Source organism: Periplaneta americana, chromosome 10 (assembly GCF_040183065.1).
Source record: "Periplaneta americana isolate PAMFEO1 chromosome 10, P.americana_PAMFEO1_priV1, whole genome shotgun sequence".
In the NCBI taxonomy this organism is placed as follows: domain Eukaryota; kingdom Metazoa; phylum Arthropoda; class Insecta; order Blattodea; family Blattidae; genus Periplaneta; species Periplaneta americana.
The window spans coordinates 94,642,831-94,663,694 of NC_091126.1; the positions used below are offsets into that span (position 1 = coordinate 94,642,831).

General features: G+C 34.1%; 1 protein-coding gene across 1 annotated transcript in view; it reads left to right on the forward strand.

Annotated features, from left to right (window-relative positions):
- Nucleotides 1-16,355, forward strand: part of opm (opossum) — a 36,464-nt gene extending 20,109 nt beyond the window's left edge. Inside the window, exons 3-5 of the mRNA XM_069837944.1 lie at nt 361-556; nt 3,193-3,360; nt 12,863-16,355. Of these exons, the coding sequence (XP_069694045.1) occupies nt 361-556; nt 3,193-3,360; nt 12,863-12,937 (439 nt within the window). The 3' untranslated portion in view covers nt 12,938-16,355. The remainder of the gene's footprint in view (nt 1-360; nt 557-3,192; nt 3,361-12,862) is intronic.
- Nucleotides 16,356-20,864: the final 4,509 nt, after the last annotated feature.

Here is a 20,864-nt window from a genome sequence, read left to right on the forward strand (position 1 = left end):
ACTTTTTCTTTAACTCTAAGAATACTTTTAAATCCACATCCTTCATAATGGAATAATTTCACACATATATTCAAATAATTTATGCAGATTTCCTAGAAAATTTACGTAATGAAAAAGTTAACATTTATTCACATAAAAACTACACTGCTAACAGTGATTAATTTGGAATTATCCAAACTCATACATGCCGATGTTACATTAGTTTTCTGTTTATTACATATTATAATGTATCGTGTTATTATTTATTGCTTTCGTAAGCAGAGCAATTTAATACACTCATGGACATATATAATTTAAATTATTGCCTTTGTTTCTGTTTTTTCAATAAGCATTAACATGTTCTTCTTTTTTTATTCTTAGGGTACAGTTGTCAGAAGACGGAGATTATAGAATGTGTTGGGACAATACATTCAGCCACTTCAATAGTAAGACTGTATTCTTCGAAATAATTGTGGAGGATGCAGATGATGATAAAGATCCGTGGGATATTGATTTTGAAAATTATGATGGCTTGAGTCCTGAAGAACTCTATGATATAAAGATACAGGATATTCAGGTTAGATTCAGTATTTTTCCATGGAATATGCTAATTTCCTTGAATTTAGCCTATTTGTTCATATTTATAAAACATAGAAATTAAGACACTTTCTTTAAATAAGTGAACCAATATCATAGGATAATATGTGCTTGCTTTCTCGTGTACAAAGTATAATGAAATTTGTATCGTGATGCTGCAAAAATTCGATTTCGATATTTTTGTTGTAATAGGGGTTTACCATCACATAGCAAATTCGCCTTCTGCAAATATGTCAGACGTATTGCAATTGTCTGAGTGTCCTTGCTTTTATTGAGAAGAAAGAGCATCAGAGACAACTGCTGAAGTGCAGAAACAAATTAATTAAATTAATTTACAGTAAAATCGCTCGTATCTGGTACCCAAATAACCAGCAATACTAAAACCGGCGCTTTTGGCTAAGCCAAAAAATAAAAGTCATTCATGCGAAAGGGAAGAGTTGGACGAAGATGTGATTGGTTTTTGTGGATCACACATGCTGCATATTGTTTTACTCTTTACATTGTTCATGCGTGAAAACATAGACAGGAAATCCCATTATGTCCCTGGAGTAGAACAGGTAGCATCAGTAAGCTGTCACTTGGGCATTGCAAACAATGCGCAAAGACGATATCTTTAAATTTACCACTTGAACTCGCTCATTTCGAAGGGGTGTTGGACGAGTCTATATAGGAAAGTGTGAAATTTTCTGTTCCTACAGAACGTAAAAGTTTCATTGAGTGATAGATAGTATACATAAACAAGAAGACATTAGAGATATGTTTGGGTTTTTTCTTGGGATTCTCCCGTTTTTCCCCATATTATGCATCTAGGCCTACATCATTTCATTACCATTTCTCCATTTCGTCATAATTCCACAGCATTCCCTGATCACTGGCTGGTGACATATGAAGGGGGTTGGTCTATGGATGAGGGGTTGCCTACTCGAAACCTGGGTACACAGCAAACCTTAGTGTAGTCAACCAGTGTGGGTTTGGGAATGCACCTAGCTTGGGGGTTAGCGCAATAAATTGCAACAGGTTGCAGTGCTGGGCCATAGTTCCCCGTCTCTAAACTTCCATTCCAGTGAAATCTCATAAGTGACTGCAGGCAGGAACAGTGCTGTGATTTCATGGATAGGAATGCCAGTGATTGCATTGGGCTTGGAGAACCAACTAGCCAAGCAATACTTTGCGACTTTTAAATTGCCTCCACTGTATTTGAACAATGCTAATTTTAAAATGAATAAAAGATGAGAAACATTTGAAACAGAAGAGTCCACTGAATATTACTCAGTGAAATAAGTGTTAGGTAAGTGAGATTTTGTAAGTTCAAATCCATGTTTGTGTTCTTACATATTGATGATTTAGTTTGAGTTCAAAAATTTTAGAAAATTCTAGTGCAATGTTAGATTTTTAGATCAGTAAAAGAGAAATACTTGACTAATGTATATTTTAAAATGAACAGAAGGTGGGGAGCATTTTAAGCAGAAGAGTTTGCTGAATATCACTTGGGGTGGGGGGGAAATGTTAAGTTAAATGTTGTAATACTGTAGTTCGAGTTCATGTTTATGTTCTTAAATGGCGATGATTTGCTTTGCATTAAAAATCTTTAGCAAGATTGGTTACGAGCTCTACACATACCTTTGCTTGTTTGAAAGAAGTGTATTGACATTTAAAGATAATTCTGCTTAATGTTTATCGTCTTATACCCTGATAAGTTTTTTTCAATGTGGTTATTTGGTAAACTCATATATACACATTTCTTCTGCATTGTTATACCCCTTTTCATATGACTTAGTTCTTAGAAGTCGATGCTTTTTAGCTGTTCAGAACTATACAAGCTATTCGCGCTTAAGCAGCATTGCTTAGTTGTATGTTAAGATTTCATTGCTATTAGCCCAGATCACATATATAACAGATTGCTCAGCCTTATAGGCTTTGACAGTAACATCTTTTGTCAGGTTTACTATGCTGCCATCTAGTTGTTACATAAGGGGTCACGTCATAACTCCCATTTGAATTGCATTAGAGACTGTACTGCCATCTCGTGTTCATTTACGGTGGATGGGTGGCAATCCTGGCAGTTGTTCTCTTCAAAGTGCTATCGATTTTAATATAGGGATGAGCAATCTGTTTTATATATATATATATATATATATATATATATATATATATATATATATATGTGTGAAAAGCATACTTTAGTGTTGTTTAAATAAAATTCACAACTCTGATTCACGTTTTGCTTGCAGTTTAATAATTGCGATAAAAAATCCATATAATTGCGCTAGATTTGTATTGTGTGTTGTTATATTTGCTTTTTTTTTTTATCTTCATTTTATATTTACACCAAGAAGTTGGTTCCATTGTCAATGTTATTTGCCAGAAGAAATGTCCTTGAGCTGGTTGGAATAGCTGAGGACATTCTTTTGGATGATAATATAAAATATAACAGGAAAGGAGATTACTTCGTTAGTCCTAACATTTAATTCTCCTTTAACCTCATCTTCCGCCTCTTTTCTGTCTCCTCCTCCTCCCCCCATTCATCTTTTCTCCTCATTCATGCCAACAATGGATAGTAAAATATTGGTCATTTTATTCATTGTGTTATGCAAATGAAAAATGTTTAATTCCTAGGATGTAATTGGACGTGTGCGGACAAATCTTGTGAAGATTCGGCATCTTCAAGACACACTGCGTGCTTTTGAAGCCAGAGATAGGAATACAGCTGAAGGAAACTTTGTGCGAGTTAATTATTGGTCCATGGTTCAGATAGCTATAATGATCGTAGTGGGATTGGTTCAGGTGAGTAGAACAAGTGTTTTTTTATTGAATTAATTCTCTAGATCTTTTTGCAGATTGTGTGGGCACATGTACAGTAGTGGCAAAAAAAAAACCAGACCGATCCTTGTAGCTGATTTCAGAGCCTTTTTCACTCCAGAGCACGATAGACTGGTAACTAAGACTTTCATGTTTCGAATCCTGCCTAGGAAGGAAATTTTTTTGTTCCTTATTCAAATTTATTCACAGTACTTTTCGATTGCAGCAATATTTTACCACTTAATTAACTTATTCCCAGAACATGAATTTTACCAGCAATCGAAAAGTATTGGGAATAAATTTGAATAAGGAACAAAAAACAGTTTCCTTCCCAGGCAGGATTCGAACCACGAAAGTCTTAGTTACCAGTCTATTGGAATGAACAAGGCTCTGAAATCAGCTACAAGGGTTGGTCCTGTTTTTTGCCACTACTGTACATACACATAAGCAGTGGATATCCCCTAAAACAGTGTTTCTCTACCACTGGGCCAATGACATCAATTATACTGGGCCTCCTGATGTTTTCCCTAAGTTTGTCATTTTAATAAACTAAGCGAATTTATCTAATAAAATGGAGCTAAACTATTTTAAGAAGAATATTCATCAATGAATAACAAAATCTTCAGGCATGTAAAATTATCTCACAAGGAAGAGGTCCCAAGTGTTGTCACGCGATTCCGATTTCTATGTAGTGTTGGATAGACTGTATCAAAATATACATACTACAAGTTTTATAGCTGCTATGGGCAATAAGCAGAGGAGGTATGAGCATCAAAATATGGAAATGATGTACAACAAAAAAGGAATCTCCATCCATACATTGTGAAGAGGCCATTCATTTAATTATTTATAAAAACACAGAAATTACTGCTGTAATGCTTATAGAGTTTTAAGCGTGTTATCAAATTTTTACAGAACTGTCTTATTTTTATCAGTCTTTCTTGTGCCGTTACAAAAGTGAATTTTACATGAGGTGACTTGTCAATGGTCAAACCAGGAGAACACAACTGAGAATGATCCTATCCTCTTGGCTGCTTTGTACAGATTTTATAAGCATCAGCCAAGTACCCTTCAGGAAATTTTGTGCTCTTATGTGGTAGTGATGATGGAGGGTACGACTATCCTGACTATCAATTAATGTAGGACTTCTTTTTGGACGTAACTCATCTTGCAATGCTGGTTCAACACCAGAATCACTATCAATTTTCTCATCATCTGTGATTTCTTTATCAATCATAAATGTATTACTCTCTTCAATAACAACCTGTTCAACTGTTTTATGTGTTCCAAAACTATAAGTTCTTTCCTAGTTGGCAATTCCCGAAACAGGAAAAAAAAAAAATCCACTAGCAACTTAACTGTCACAGCTTGTTTCATTCTCTATGAGGTTCTTGAAGCAGATCAAATTGAGTCTTTATGCATAGCAGTGCAATAATGAACAAAAGGATATTCCTGTTTTACCACTGTTTTGACTCCAGACTGAGAACTGCTCATGAGGCTTCCTGCATCAAAACTGTGTGATATGACTTTGTTCCTCTCAGAAACCATATCAGAAGTGCTTCACACATGGCAACAGAGCTGGTGCATTGTGTCCTGAGGGATTTTTGTAAACGTTCAAAATCTCTTTTCAGGTTTTCCGCTTCATAGTATGTACCAAAATATGATCATTATTTGATTGAAACACTGACGAATTATCAGTAGTTTCGTCATTTATAACAGAAACATATCAGTGCTTTGGATTTCGGCCATAATTTCCTCTTGACAGATTTCCAACATACACTTTAACAAGCTGTTTTCAACTTCTAATGCAAAGTCCAGTTTCAATGTAACACTTATTAGTCCCCAAAAAATTTCAGAATTAGTGTCCATGTCATGTTCTCTAAGAGGTAGCCCAAAAGCACCACAGAACTGTAAGCAGTTTATTACTTGTAAGAGAACATACAATTTTTTTCTACATCTTGATGATGTGTATTTAACCGAAACAGTTATAGTTATGCATTTTATGTCCTGTCGACTTTTTGTGTTTTGTAATTTTCTGTTTTAGATGCAAAAAATTGCCACTGTCATTATCTGTCCAGGGAAACAGTACAAATGTTTCGTAATTTCACAACCACAGAGCCAGTCATATCATATTTGTCATAAACCCCACAATTGAGTTTTCTATTAATGCCTTTGCCATTATATTTGCTTCTTTTTAAGCAAATTTATTTATGGTTAATCTTCCATTGTTTTTAATGTTTAACTTTTTCATATACTTAAATTATTCAAAATTTTTTTATTGAACTGAATTCATTGCTGAACGTGAAGCATTAATACAGTCGAAAAATATTATTTTAAAAGAAGCACAAAACAGCAATTCACAAACCATGATAATGTGTACTTTGTGTTAGTGAATCTGAGTTGTTTGAGTCCAATGAAATTATTATGTCCAAACTAGGAAATCTAAAGCCAAAATTAAAATACTGATTGCTGCCTGCAATTCTGTTTGTGTCATTTTAAAAAAATCTTATTTTTTCTAGTTCATCTATATGTGTATTAAACTCAACCTTAAAAGCAATATTTGTTTGCCAACATAATTCTTTTGTGGTGAAGTAAATTATGACGGTGCAATTTTCCTTACTTCTGAAACAACAAGGTGGGAAGAGTCATCCATGTCTGCCAACAGAACCTTGGACTGTGAAAATTTAAACTCATGAATGTCTCTGAGGAGGCAATGTGGATAAAAAGGAATACATCTTGTATGTTGCGCACGCGTGTGCCCACATGCACGCGCACACACACAAACACACTCACTCACACTCTTTCTCTCTCTCTCTCTCTCTCACACACACACACAGAGGAGCTTCTAATTGCCATGTGGTAATTGCTCATGCATCTCCTTGGCATTGAGATGGGGAGAGGGGAGAATGGTTTATTAGGAAAATGTTATATGTTTTTCCCTGGTTCTCAAAGTAGCTCGCAATTTTTTTTATTGCAGTGGGATTTGAAGGAAGAGCTGGGGTCGAGTAAGCTGAGATGAACATGGGGAATCAAATTCAGGTGAATGGTGGAAAGTTGAAGCTAACATGACGAGTCAAAGAACTGAGCTCATAGCGGGAATTAGTTTGGTTCTCGATTGCTCTTCAAGCTGCTTTTAATATGAGTCTGGAGGGATGCTTTCTCTTTACTGTACCAGTCGCATTTGTATGAGGCATCTTCTCAGTGCTGGAGCTCAGCTTTTAAACTGACGTAAACTGTGTGGAAGAAGGTGGGGCAGATGCTGCAGTTCACATAGCACTCGTATCACAGTCTAGTATATACAGTCACGAAGCTTGGGATGATTTTTTGCATTTCTCGCGATAGTTGCTAGCCGCTTGAAGCGCTGTGAGTTCTAGGAACAATAGACTGTGCCATTGCCATCATGATCTAATACAGGCCGTAAGGCAGACCATGTGACTCACTTAACCTGATCATGAAGGGTGGTATTTCAACCATATAAATTAGTTGGAATGCATGAAGGGTAACATATATTTCTCTAAAATGTAGTGTAATTGCATTAATAAAATTTAAAACAATGATATGAGACACTTCAGACATAATTAACTTGCGAGTTAAGGTGTAATATTATTTTTGGTGTGAAAATTACGTTGTTCGAATGTGTAATACTTGCCTTTATTTCGGTAAAATGTTGCGAAATTCTTGTACATTCATTTGTGCACAATTCAATAATTTTCAATTACACTGCATAGATATTTAGATATGTTGAAATTATAGGTTATGTTTACTGTATCAGTACTTCAATACTCGTATTTATACATTATAATTAAGCATAATGTTACGCATGATACCCCGCACATTCAATTTGTCTGTATTTGAATACTACAATTAGGTAATGAATTATTGTATTTATCTACTACCTAAGAGACGAAGTAACACAATCGTACATACACTAATTTCGTAGAGGTGTTATGGTAAATTTTCTATCTACAATTAAGGAAGGTAGATGTGCTAAATTAAAATCACAATACAAATTCTTTTTTATTAAACTTCAAAATAACTTCCATTCTAAACTTAAAATGTTGATGCAAACAGATTATGGTAACATGTAAAATTCTCTTCACATTAAAATACCACAGTTTTGTAATTATTTCTGCAACATATTATCCAACAAGAAGTAAACGGAACTTATGGACACATTATACTAAATAAAACTTAGCAATGGTACACAATAAAGTTATAATATAATATTTCACTGAGCTCCATACACTGAAACAGAAAACCCGAACATACATTATTGCCTGGTCTAGATCGAAAAGGCATTGACTGTGCCGTATTTCACATTGTTATGAAAAGTTGTGTAAACTGTGAAATGTTCGTTATCGGTTTTAATAATTGTAAATGGCTAAAATACAATAATTTGAATAATAATATGGGACAAGGAGACATTTGTGGTACTATAAATTGTAAGAAAAAGAGGTCAGAGTTATCCTTCTTCCGAAAGATCCAGGAAGGTGAGTTTATAGTATATGATATATACTTTATGAAAATAATATATAAACCTTATCTGTTTCATATTTCAATAGTGGAAGGAAGGTGTTAATTTTTTCAAAAGAACACAATATCGAAAGTATACATTTTATCGTCTGCTAGGGGAAGGTTCTGTGATGAGGTGATAGTAGCAATCCTGGTGGTTAGCAACTATCTATGGATGCATATTTGTTAAGTATTGAACTTCGTGACTGTATATACTAGACTGTGCTAATATCACAAAATTTATTTATTTATTTCGTCAGTCTTTGTTCACGTCATGGCAGATTAGATGTGTTCCAGTGCTTAATCCACCATTACTCTTTTATTACAAAAAATAATACATATTGAACCTATAAGTGTCATCATTCACAATAATAATAATAATAATAATAATAATAATAATAATAATAGCCCTTGTATTTGAAATTCTTACTTAAACTTTTTCATTTCTATACTCCATCTCTTAAGATTATTCTGTTAACTTCATTGACTACTTTTCATAGTTTCCTATCGTGTCCGTCTACTCAACATTTATAATTCCATATCCATTAGAGTTTTGACTTTCTCTTCCCATCTAATATATCCTGGTGTGCAAAACTGAATAAGTGCCACCAAGAAAAATTAATTCTTTCAGAAGAATGTGAAGAGGTCTGGGTCCGTTGTGGATTTGTTTCAGTACTAGCTTAGAAATGGCCCCCCATTGTGTGCTAATCACCATTGCTTCTTTCTGATACTGAGATGCAGAGAGGTGAGAATGGAACAACTGATAAGAGGGCCAAAGCTTTAGAGAGGGATAAATGATGTGATGTGGTGGTAAAAAAAGGAAAGACTTTCCCTGAAGGTACAATGTAGAGGCAGGACAACTTGAGAGAGGTGGAATCTTGGTTTGAGGTTAGATCTCGTAATCGAGGGCTTGAACAAGTCTAGCTCGCGATTTTTCGACAACAGGAGTAGGAAAATTGGTTAACTCCGCTATGGAGGGCTCAAACAAGATTTTCTCAAATTTTCTGACCTCAGAAGGTTTTGAAGGAAGGTCGAGCAAGCTGGGATGACCCTAGGGGATTTACGATGTTACACATTTGAATGTTGGAAAGTTGAAGCTAACATATTGATTCAAAGTGACGGAGCTCAGAGTGGGGACAGTTCTGGATCTTGCTTTCTCTTCAGACTGCTCTTTTATACGAGTCTGGAGGGATGCACAGAGCAAGAGAGAAATATCTTCTTACTACCTTCTGTGGCAACCCCCAAGCATGTGAGGTCACATTTACATGGGAAAGTGAGTTGCTGGCACTTGATTGCATTCTACCCTCTGGCTATGACAGAAACCGTGTGGCTGCTAGGAGGAAAGATAATGCCTGCCTATCCTCTTAAGTAAATGACGAAGGTTGAAAGCTGGCTTGTCATATCATGTCCTTTGACTCACTTTCAGTTTAGCAAAGAAAGCTAGCAGTGCCTATTAGTCGACCAAGGCAGATTGGATCTGCAGATGGAATGTGAACCCAGTGACGTAAGAGCTGTGGATATAACTGCTGTATATTGTGGTGTAGGTTAAACTGCGTGTGTCCACTTTGCTTATGATGTAACAGAAAGATAATAAAGTTATTCACGAACAAGCTCGGTGTGTTTTCTATATTGTTATTAAGAACTGTGATCAAGAGAAGAGAGAAAGTTGGGAGGTGCCTATTTATCCCTGCAGTAGGCACGCAATTATTTTTTTACTTGATTAGGCACAAGGGAGACACTTGTTATCTACTACGAAATGGCATTTTCGCGACATAATTTCGAATTCTTTTGAACTGTAACTTCTTTATTATGTAATTATTATATTGCAGTAATAAAAATGAAAGGGAAATGTTATACAGGAAAGAAGTGATATAACTGTGCAGATTTTAACAGCTTATTCCTTGGATAGAGTACAACAAAAAATTCTAATACCATATTCGTCCCAAATGAATACTTATCTCAGAATAAAGTAATAAATTTTCCCTAAATGTTAACTCTGTTTTACTATGCATGTACTATCCATACAACTCTTAGTTTTACTCTTATCGTTAAAGAAGCTGATAAAGAATGATTTATATCTCTGCAAATTTCTTCATTTGAATGAATGGTTTTCTTGCAAATTAAATAAAAAAAGAGCACTTATCATTATTTCCAGCTATTAGGAAGTCTAGCAGTATTACTGCAGTGACTAAGGGATAGAATGCTGCTATTTAGACCGAGTGCATGTGTATTCAGAGGCTAGCTGACAATGCACTGTTGACAAACACTGCAGACTTTATCTAATTTTCTAATTAACCATGCACATAATTACAAAATGCATAATAGGTTTTTGTTTATTTTAATGTATTCTATTTCCCCCTTCAATCTGCACAGTTATATTACTTCCACCCTGTATTGTGCACTCGTGTTCGAACATTTGTTTGTGATCTTGATTTACGCCACGCAGTCAATTATCCTTTAGTCGCATTTGTGACTCAATTGCTAGCACACTTGTCTACCATTCAGGCAGCTCGGGTTCAATTCTCGACCAGGTCGTGATGGAATTTGTGGTGGACAAAGCAGACGTTGCAGAGGCATTTCCCTATACAATTCCACCAATGCACTCCACCTCCCCTCATTTCATCTATTATTTGCAATAGTAAAAAATAGGCTGAGGTGAAGACTTGAAGGTAGTAGAGGTTTCTGATGCTCATAGGGAGAGCTTGGGGTTCATCAGGCTACTCGTGTGTGGAGGGACTGGTTCTATCAGAAGCTGAGGCACGGTGGCCACCAGTCAGCCAACGATGACAGGAAGGTGCTGGGGGTCATCAGGGAACTTGTGTGAGGATGGGACTGGACTCTTATCAGAGGCTGAAGCAGGATGGCCCACCTGTCAGCCAACGATGGGAGAAGGGCTTGGGGTTCCAGGCCTTATCGGACTATGTAAAGATTAATTTTTTGGTCCTACAGAATATATCTGTTATGGTAACAATGGTTATTATAGGAGAAAAACCATTGTTACCATAACATATATTCTGTAGGACCAAAAATTTAACCTTTACGTAGACTCTTCACCAAACAGTGCATATTACTGTGGAATCCCGGCCACTAAGTCACTGAATTGAGTGCGCTCTTTGTATAATGGCAGTCAACATATATGTCGAACTTGGAGTCAGGCCACAAAGGGAAAAACGCTGGAGGAGAGGGATTCGATCCAGTGCTGTGGATTGAACTTCGGCGTAGCTCAGTGGTTAGAGCACTTGGTATGTAGAACCAAGGACCCCAGTTCGATCCCTGGCGCCAGAGCGAATTTTTCTCCTATAATAACCATTCTTATCAGACTAGTCGTCCACAGATTGGAACCTGACTATGAAGAGCTGAGGCAGGATGACTCATCTATCAGCATCGGATTCACGAATGCCACCCAGGCCACCTGTCGGATTTGGGCAATCATCGCATGTATAGGGCGCACAAAGAGCCAAAGCATGCCTTAGAGTGTGAAGGCCTGGAAAATCAAGCCAAGACACTATCCTTTCCTATGTAATGCTCTCCTTCATCAAGGTTATCACTTGCTGTTGCTTGCTCGACCTCAGACAGGTCGTACTCTGATAAAGGTTATGATTGCTTTGATATGTTATCTTCATTTATATCTTTCATCATCAATGTAACCTTTTTTCTTCTGTTGTTTCATTGACCAGGTCACACCACACATTCAGGTCTTTGCTCCTCTAAATTTTTCATCGCTTACTTTCTGATATTATGTTACAAAATTCAATAAAAATCTTATAAGACGGTAAAAAGGAAAGTATCTATTACCATATTATAGACCCGAATTTTAGTCAGATAATTGATACTATATAAGAGGGAAAAATAAAAATGAGCACATATTTGTTATGCTTACTCATTTCAAAATGTGACACAGGCACGTGGGTGGCAGCTGTCATCCAGCTCAGTTTACAGGTCGTTTTTACCATGCACAAAGATTGAACACAGCCACTGGTCTGATATCGTGTTATAGCATCTACCAGCTAATGAAAATGGTGTTACACCAAAATGGAACCATGTAGAAATAGACTAACATTCACTGAGTGACAAGTGATCTCACATGTCTACTCTAGGGTTAATTATTCTGTCAATTCGTGAATGTAGTAGATTCTATTGGACTTTAGAATATACAATAAGAGAAAAACATAAAATTGCCATAATGTTGAATCAATTTTCCATAATGGCAATGCTTATGTACGAGACTGCAAGATGTTTGGTGCTTCAGTTGTTCTCCTCAGCTGATTACACTGTGAGGCAACAACGTTCATCTGTTAGCAGTACAAGTGGCACTCTGGGCTGCAGGACTCCACTCGCCTTGGCCAAATATATATATATATATATATATATATATATATATATAGAGAGAGAGAGAGAGAGAGAGAGAGAGAGAGAACATGCCCAAGAATCTCCACTGTCTGTGGTTACACTTTTTGGGGATATTTCAGTGATGTCCATATCTCAGGTGTTTGGTTGATATATAATGTGTATATTTTAAACTGGTTTGTGTTTCTTATGTGTGTTAAAAATGCTACAATTTCTCTTTTGTCTTCTAGTGTTGCGTTTCTTTAATTGTCTTCATATTGTTTGTTAAAAGTTTTGCTTTTTGATGAGGATAGGATAACACATTACAAATCAAACGATGTCCATTAGCTTTTTATGTCAATTATTTTTTATTTAGTTTATTCTTTTATTAAGTTTTGATGTGCAAATACAGTGAATCCGATTCTTAAGAGGTAATGTTGAATTCTTAGATTTGAAATGGACAAAAAATCAATATTTCTTTTTATTTCATTAATTAGTCTTAAATGTTTAAATACTGATTAGCATTAACAAATAGCTTTGCATGACTTGTAATTGTATCAATATTATGTTGTGATTAAAGCACAAAACTTAAACTGTTATTTTAATATCATTAATTTCATTTATAATATGCATACATTACTCTTTTCAGGTTGTGATGCTTAGAAGTCTGTTTGATGACCGATCCCACATTCATCGCATTTGGAAAGGTAAATTTTCGTCTTGATGACATCCATCTCCTTAAATACAAGTTTTTCAGGCCCAACGTACACCAAATTTTTAAATAGTTACCATACTTTTTTTTAATGAAAAAAATAACATTGGATCACAAGCTTCATCAAGCTGTTGATCTTGTGATTGATGAGAGCAGAAGTTCGGATTATAAAGGAAAATATAAATAAAGAAAACATTTTTCATGAAAATATCTAAGGATGTAAAGATATAAACTTTATCCCCTAATATGGAGTGAATGGGAATGCAGGGGTGAATAGGGACGAATTTTTACTGTTTTTATTTCTTTGTGTCAAAGACTAAATATAATAATGATAGTGTTTATTTGTTCACACATTACGAATAAAAACAGAAACACACTTATTATCTATTATATTTAGTCTTTGACAAAGAAATAAAAGTATATTAAAAATAATGTCCCTGTTCACCCCTGCGTCCCTATTCAACCCATATTGCAGTACTGTATTTTGTTAGGTGCCACTAGTGCATTACATTTAGTTCAGTGAAATATGTGAATATGATGGATTTTCTAACATACAGATAGATTTTCTACCATGTAGATTAGTATTGTATCATTAACATTAACTTCATTGTACCTAATAGTCTGTTGTGTAATACTACCACAACACATCCTCAGAGCAGTTACATTTATGTATTAAAGACTGAAACAATAGAGCCTTATTGATTTTTCGAAGTCATGACTGACAGAAGCAAGATAATATGCGGCATGGATTCATCCAGTTGTCACATGACTGAATTGTAGAGTACTTGAATGTTTGTTCGATATATGTTTACATCCTTATGATTTTCCATTACCTTAGCTTTAATTTCATTTTCATCAAAGCTTGTGATAAAAAGTGTGTGCAGGAATTTGTATGAGTGAGTGTGTGATTCATAGAGTGCAAATAAAAATAAAGCTCAATTTGTGCCATCTAAATAACTCTCTTAACGGTCAATGTTGTCAAAATGTTTTACCTTTTAATTTTAATTTCATGGTTATTTCTGCAATAGAATTATACTAAATAAATAATTTATATGTGCAAATTTTATATCTTCTATATCTTCCAAATAATGTGTGTTGAAGACTGTATGCTAGCCTTTTAGACATAACTAATTTCATACATTTGTATAACATAGACATGTTGTGTAGGAAAAAATAAAACTTTATATTAATCATTGCAATAAAGGATAGGCAACTATAGCAAATAATATTGAGAAATTGTCACATTTCTTGGATATTGGATGTAGCATATGGATAATAACCATAATATAGTAATTACAGAATGTGTGATAATAAAAAGCTATCAGGGTCTTTCTATTAAAAAATTGCTGTATATAGAAAGAATTTGACAAGAACTCTGTATACTCTTCATAAAAACGTTTCGTTGATTTGTTCAGTATGTTCTCTATGTTAGATTACACTGCATATCTCTTATGACCTGCTAAATAATTACCACGTGTTGCAGTACCGAAATTAATAATGAACAGCAACTTTGAAATACTGCTACAAAGTGAAACTCATATTTAGTATAGCCTTTTCATACATCCGAACACTGCATTTACATTTTTTATGTGTGCTCAGAACAGTAAAAATAAAGGACACAAAATTCATTATTAGGGAATAAAAGCTTGAAAAATATGAACTGTCTAGATATAGCCATTTCATTTTTATAAAAGTGTTATAATATAAATTAAATTGCTATTACTTTGTTGCTTGAGACATTTATGTGACCACCACTGTCACTTGTACAGCAATGTGAACAAATTTATCCAGAAAATATCAGGAACGCACATTTTATATACCAGTAGAAGATTCGTCTGAAAAAGTTGTATTTGTCATTATGTGAATGTGTGTGAGTGAAATTGAAAGTGACTAGCAATGATAAAAGTATGCTCTTAATGGAAGTAATTCTTCCTCAAAGTTTCTTAATAGTGACCAGTAAGTATCACAAAAAATGATATAGACGTGTAACATACACTGCAGAGGTCTGATTTATTGCACCCACATGAATGGTACAGTAAATGCAGAATTAGGACTTCAATAGCATTGTCTCCTACAGTTAGTTATCTGTACGAACTTAGACTCTACTTCTAAATTCTTAATTTTTTTCCACATTCTTGTTACCATATCTTCATTCTTTGTATGTTACTTATTAAGCATTGTTTTGGCTTTAGTTAAACATGAGAGGGTGTGAAAATTTATCCTCTCGTCCATAAGTCACTGCAACATAAATATAATGATATTAATACACAACTTCTTTTGTGAATATATAATGTTTATATAAGTCATTCAGCTTAGTGTTTAAAGACCAGATCTCTTACTTTCATAAAAGCAATCATTTAATTTTTCTTTTTCAATCAGTAATTCATTTTTTAGACAGCCATTTCTGAAAGTAGGTCTTTAACAGTGGGCAAGCATATTAAAGATTTGCTATTATGCAGTAGTATGCAAAAAGTACTTTTAACACTGATTTTCAAGTGTTAGTGCAATTTTTCCCATCAGATGTCACATGGCAAAAATCACAACCAATCAATCAAGCGGATCAAGCAATACCAAGTCAATAACACATTTTCATTGTACTTAACACATCCCTTATCTTACACCTTTTCGAAAACCTGTTTTATATCATATTGTTTCCTTCATTTTGCTGGTAGCAATTCCAATGTTATTCTCCTTGCAGCTTCATTTATTTCTTCCAGTTCATTTTTAGAATATTATTTATTTTCTAATGCAACTTTGAATGTCCAGCTTAATTTTTAATAAATTTGCTGCAAGGCAGCAGATCTATCAATTTCAAGTAAAATGTATAAATAAATTATTATATAATGTATTTATAAATACCGAATGACTGTCTAAAAAATTGTGTAAAACACACATGTTAAAAGTGATTTTATTTTGTTTGTAGATTTGCTATACTCGGCCTATGACCTTGTTTCACATACATTCATACTCACAAAATAATTTGCCACTTTTAACATTTGTATTGTTTTAACTTATAGTGAGTGTTAGAATTTTAAATTTTGTCTGTATCTGTAATATTACTTTTAAAGTGTGAATTTGTTATTCATTCATATAAGAACATGAACATTGCCAATGAATGTGGTGAACTCTAGCATACATAATTGATTTGTTGGATCGTCCACAGTTGCTTTTTTCTCTAAATAATAAGGAAATTCAAATATCTCTTATATAATTTTAAGTATACCTTAAAAGTTATGCAAATATTGATAAGTCATTGCATGAACATCCCTGTGTTAATATCATCAGTGTTGTTTTCTTTTAACATTATGTATTACATTTTATAATTATAGAGAGTACTGAAGTGACATATTTTCAACTGTGAATATTTTCAATATTATGAATGTAGGATGAATGTATGCTGATATTCAATTTGTATAAACTAAGTACTGAACATCGTTGTTATTATTTAATGCATTTGACTTCGTTTGATTTTTTGCTTCTCGTTACACAATGCATGGATAAGTTATTGCCATGATATAAAAAAAATTGATTTTCCTAACTACATGTTTTCACATGCTTACTTACTTACAAATGGCTTTTAAGGAACCCGGATGTTCATTGACACCCTCACATAAGCCTGCCATTGGTCCCTATCCTGAGCAAGATAAATCCACTCCCTACCATCATAGTCCACCTCCCTCAAATCCATTTTAATATTATCCTCCCATCAACACCTTGGTCTCCCCAAAAGTCTTTTTCCCTCAGGTCTTCCAACTTATATCCTATAGGCATTTCTAGATTCACTTATTTGTGTTAGATGCCTTGCCATCTCAAACATCTGGATTTAATGATCCTAATTATGTCAGGAGAAGAATACAATGTGTGCAGTTCTGCATTGTGTAATTTTCTCCATTCTTCTGTAACTTCATCCCTCTTAGCCCCAAATATTTTTCTAAGCACCTTATTCTCAAAAAACCTTAACCTCTGTTTCCCAAAGTGAAAGTCCAAGTTTCACAACCATACAGAACAACTGGTAATATAACTGTTTTATAAATTCTAACTTTCAGCTTTTTTGAGAGCAGACTGGATGATAAAATCTTCTCAACCGAATAATAACATGCATTTAAAACATTTATTCTGCATTTAATTTTCTCTCGAGTGTCATTTGTATTTGTTACTGTTGCTCCAAGGTACTTGAATTTTTTTACTTTTTCAAAGGATAAATTTCCAGTTTTTATATTTTTCATTTCGTAATATGTTCTGGTCACGAGACATTTATTTATTTATTTATTTATTTAATAATAACATATACATAAAAACGTTACATTAAAATACCCCGAAAGAGCAAAGCTCGTGTTCGGGGACAGTTCCGTTACATAGATACACATACTTTGTAGACAAAATGCTTAAGAAAAAAGCTCACATAAAGATTGTAATAAAATTAGTAAATAATAATACTAATAATAACTGAGTGAAAAAAGAGACGATGTTTAGATTGATGGATTAATATTAAATTATTATTAGTAGTATAATTAGTGCAGGTCATGTTGATATAGTAACCAAGATAAAATAGAAAAATACACTTAGGATAGAAATAAACTTGTTTTACAATACATGGTACATAATATATATACAGGGAAGTCTGTCATATAAATTTTTTAATTCTGGATCTGAAAATTTCATTGCTTAAAGTAGTCAATTCTGGATGAAATTTTATTATCGAATTATATAGCCGTGGACCATAATTTGTACTGTGTAGTAAAGCAGCAGATGTGAAATATTTAGGTTCAACTAATTTAAGAATTTCATTTCGTCTCGTATTATGAGCATGTGGCTGAGCTACAAATTTCGTTCTATTTTTATGATAGAATTTCATTAAAGAGTATTTATAAATTTGGTCAATTCTAAAAACATTCAATTCAGAATGGATCAAATTTGTTGGATAATCCAGTCGCCTTTTCAAACAAATTTTGATTATACGTTTTTGCAACATAATTAGAGGAAAAAGAGCAGTTTTTGTAATGCCTCCCCATCCAATTATACCATATTGGATAACAGATTCAACTAGAGCCAAATAAACCAAACGTAATACATGAGTAGGCAAGTAATGGCGAAGGTTTACAAATTTGTAAATTGTTTTACGTATCCTGTTACATAAAAAGGTGATTTGTCTATCCCATTTCAAGTGCTGATCAACAATAATTCCCAGGTATTTCACATCTACAGATTCTTTCATATATACTTATACTTATACTTATATATACTTTATTTTTTCGGGGTTTAACACACGAAAATTCGTTTTGTACATGTTTGTTTGTCTTTATCCATTGATGCATTCTTGTACGCCTTTTTCCTAAGTTATTTTACGGATTTTCTTAATATTCTGTATTGACAAGTCATTTATTTTATCAGAAAATATGTAGTCCCAAAAACAAATGACTGAACTATATAATTATGTTCTTACAGCCCACTAAATGGTAAAGCCGTAACCAAAATATACGATTTTAAGTAAGTATTTCAACTTCTCATCTTGCCTAGAATATAAAATGAAAAAAGAAAAAAATGGTTTGTGCCAACTACAATGACCTCTCTGGATTCTTATTTCTTGCTATAGATATATCAAAAACACATTGTGTTAATATTTTCTTAAATGAGCATTCTGAAACGGAGACAAATACGGCATTTTCTCATAACATAATAGCATAGGTGATAGGGAAAATGATTTGTCATGTCTGTTACTGAAGCTCTAGAATGCTGGTCTTCCATCCAGGCAGTCCAATTTCGATCTCCTACCAAGATTTGATGGAATTTGCACAAAACATACATTGCAAGGTGTTATTCTCGGGATACTCCAGTGTCTCTCTATCATTCCACCAACACACTTCAATTAGCCCTCATTCCATCTTTCATCTGCAGACTGGGGTAGTATGGGTTTCCGATGCTGATATGGGAAGAGCTTGGGGCTCTAGGCCCTTGGGCTTATCAGGCTACTATTCTGAAGATGGGACCTGGTTCTGTCAGGATAACCCATCTTTAGCATTGTATTCATGAATGCCACCTGAGCCACCTATTGGACTTGAACAATCACCACATATAGTGTGCACAGTGAACCAAAGCAAACCTAAGTGCAAAGACCTGTTCCAGGTCACCCCTTAGAAAGCCGAGCCAAGAGCAAATGATTTGTAGCTATACATAACACATGAGTCGTCCATTTCTGATACCTCTTAAGTCCTTCCAACAAAATGTTACAGAAATCAGGAAAAACCGTCATTTTTTTTCCAAATTCGCTTTTCTGTAATTTCTTTGTTTAGTTCTATATGGTAATTTATTTCCATCTGATCTACATGAAGTACTGAAATCATACTGTAATAGTTTCTTTTTAATTAAATATTTTAAGTTGGACTTAACGGTGTTAGGTTCTATAACTGGGATATAACAGGCATTGGAACTGTATTTGAATATTCAAGATGGCACACAACAAGGGAGAATACTTACGACATTTTAAATAAAAGTGACTTAATTACTGACTTATTATTTAAAAAATGTAGAGTAGAATTAGTCTGTTACTATAGCATATTAGCATCAGTTTATCACTAGCACAAAAAAAAAATGCCAATGGAACATTAGTACATTATGCAACGAGCCTATAATGATAGTAATTAAGACGCGAGTATGTTTGTTTATGAAAGGAGCGCAAGCGAGTTTCATAATTTTCATATGAGCGTCTTAATTACCATTATAGGCAAGTTTCATACGACTTTTTATGCTCGACCATATTTCTAACTTGAAATTATTCAGAAGTATTAATTTTATTCGTATCTGACTCAAGAGGGGAAGTGACCTTGTGCATAGCTCGTAAATTGTGAGATGTGCACAGACGCGAAAGTATTGATTTTTTCCGAGGAACAATAATGTCATTGACCTTGAAATAATCTAGAGAATAACATGAACTAATTTTGATATAACCTGGAAATTGATTTAGAATTGAAAAACGAGATGACAAATTGAATTTATTTGAATATTATTTACAATTAACGCTAATTATTATAGTAACAGAACATAACCTTCTGCGACAGTATTGGATTTCCAGCCTCCGTGACGTTTCCCTCGTTGTCTTTCAATTGCATATCCGAGAATAATCGAAAACCTGAACTTTAATGAATAGGTGTACTTTAATAACATGCATTAAAGGACTGCTACCAGGTGTATAATTACTACATTTCGGCTTGGTCGAGCATAATAGTACATTATGCAATGAGCCTATAATGAAGGTAATTAAGAAGCAAGTATGGATATTTATGAAACGAGCGCAAGCGAGTTTCATAATTTTCATACGAGCTTCTTAATTACCATTATAGGCGAGTTTCATACGACTTTTTATGCTCGACCATATTTCTAACTTGATATTATTAATTTTCTTTGTATCTGACCTTGACCAATGTCCCGTATGTTGTGAGATGTTGGCAGACGCGAAAGTATTGATTTTTTCCGAGGAACAGATGTTCACATTGACCTTGCTAGGCCATAAGAACCTACAGAGATAACATTGAAATTAAATTACACATTGAAAAACGAGATGACAAATTGAATTTATTTGAATATTATTTACAATTAACGCTAATTATTATAGTAACAGAATAACCTTCTGCGACAGTATTGGATTTCCAGCCTCCGTGACTTTTCGCTAATTCTCTTTCGATTGCATATCCGAGAAAGCTGACCTGTCATTGGCTGAACAGTTGTAACCTGAGTCGTCATTGGCTGAAAGACCTGACCTTTAATGAGTAGGTGTACTTTAATGACATGCATTAAAGGTCTGCTACCAGGTGTATAATTACTACATTTCGGCATGGTCGAGCATAAAAAATTTAAAAGAACTATGATTCATGACTGGCACATTAAGTAAGTTAAATAAGTCTTTTACGAAGTTATTTTTAATAACACAGTTAATATGGTAACA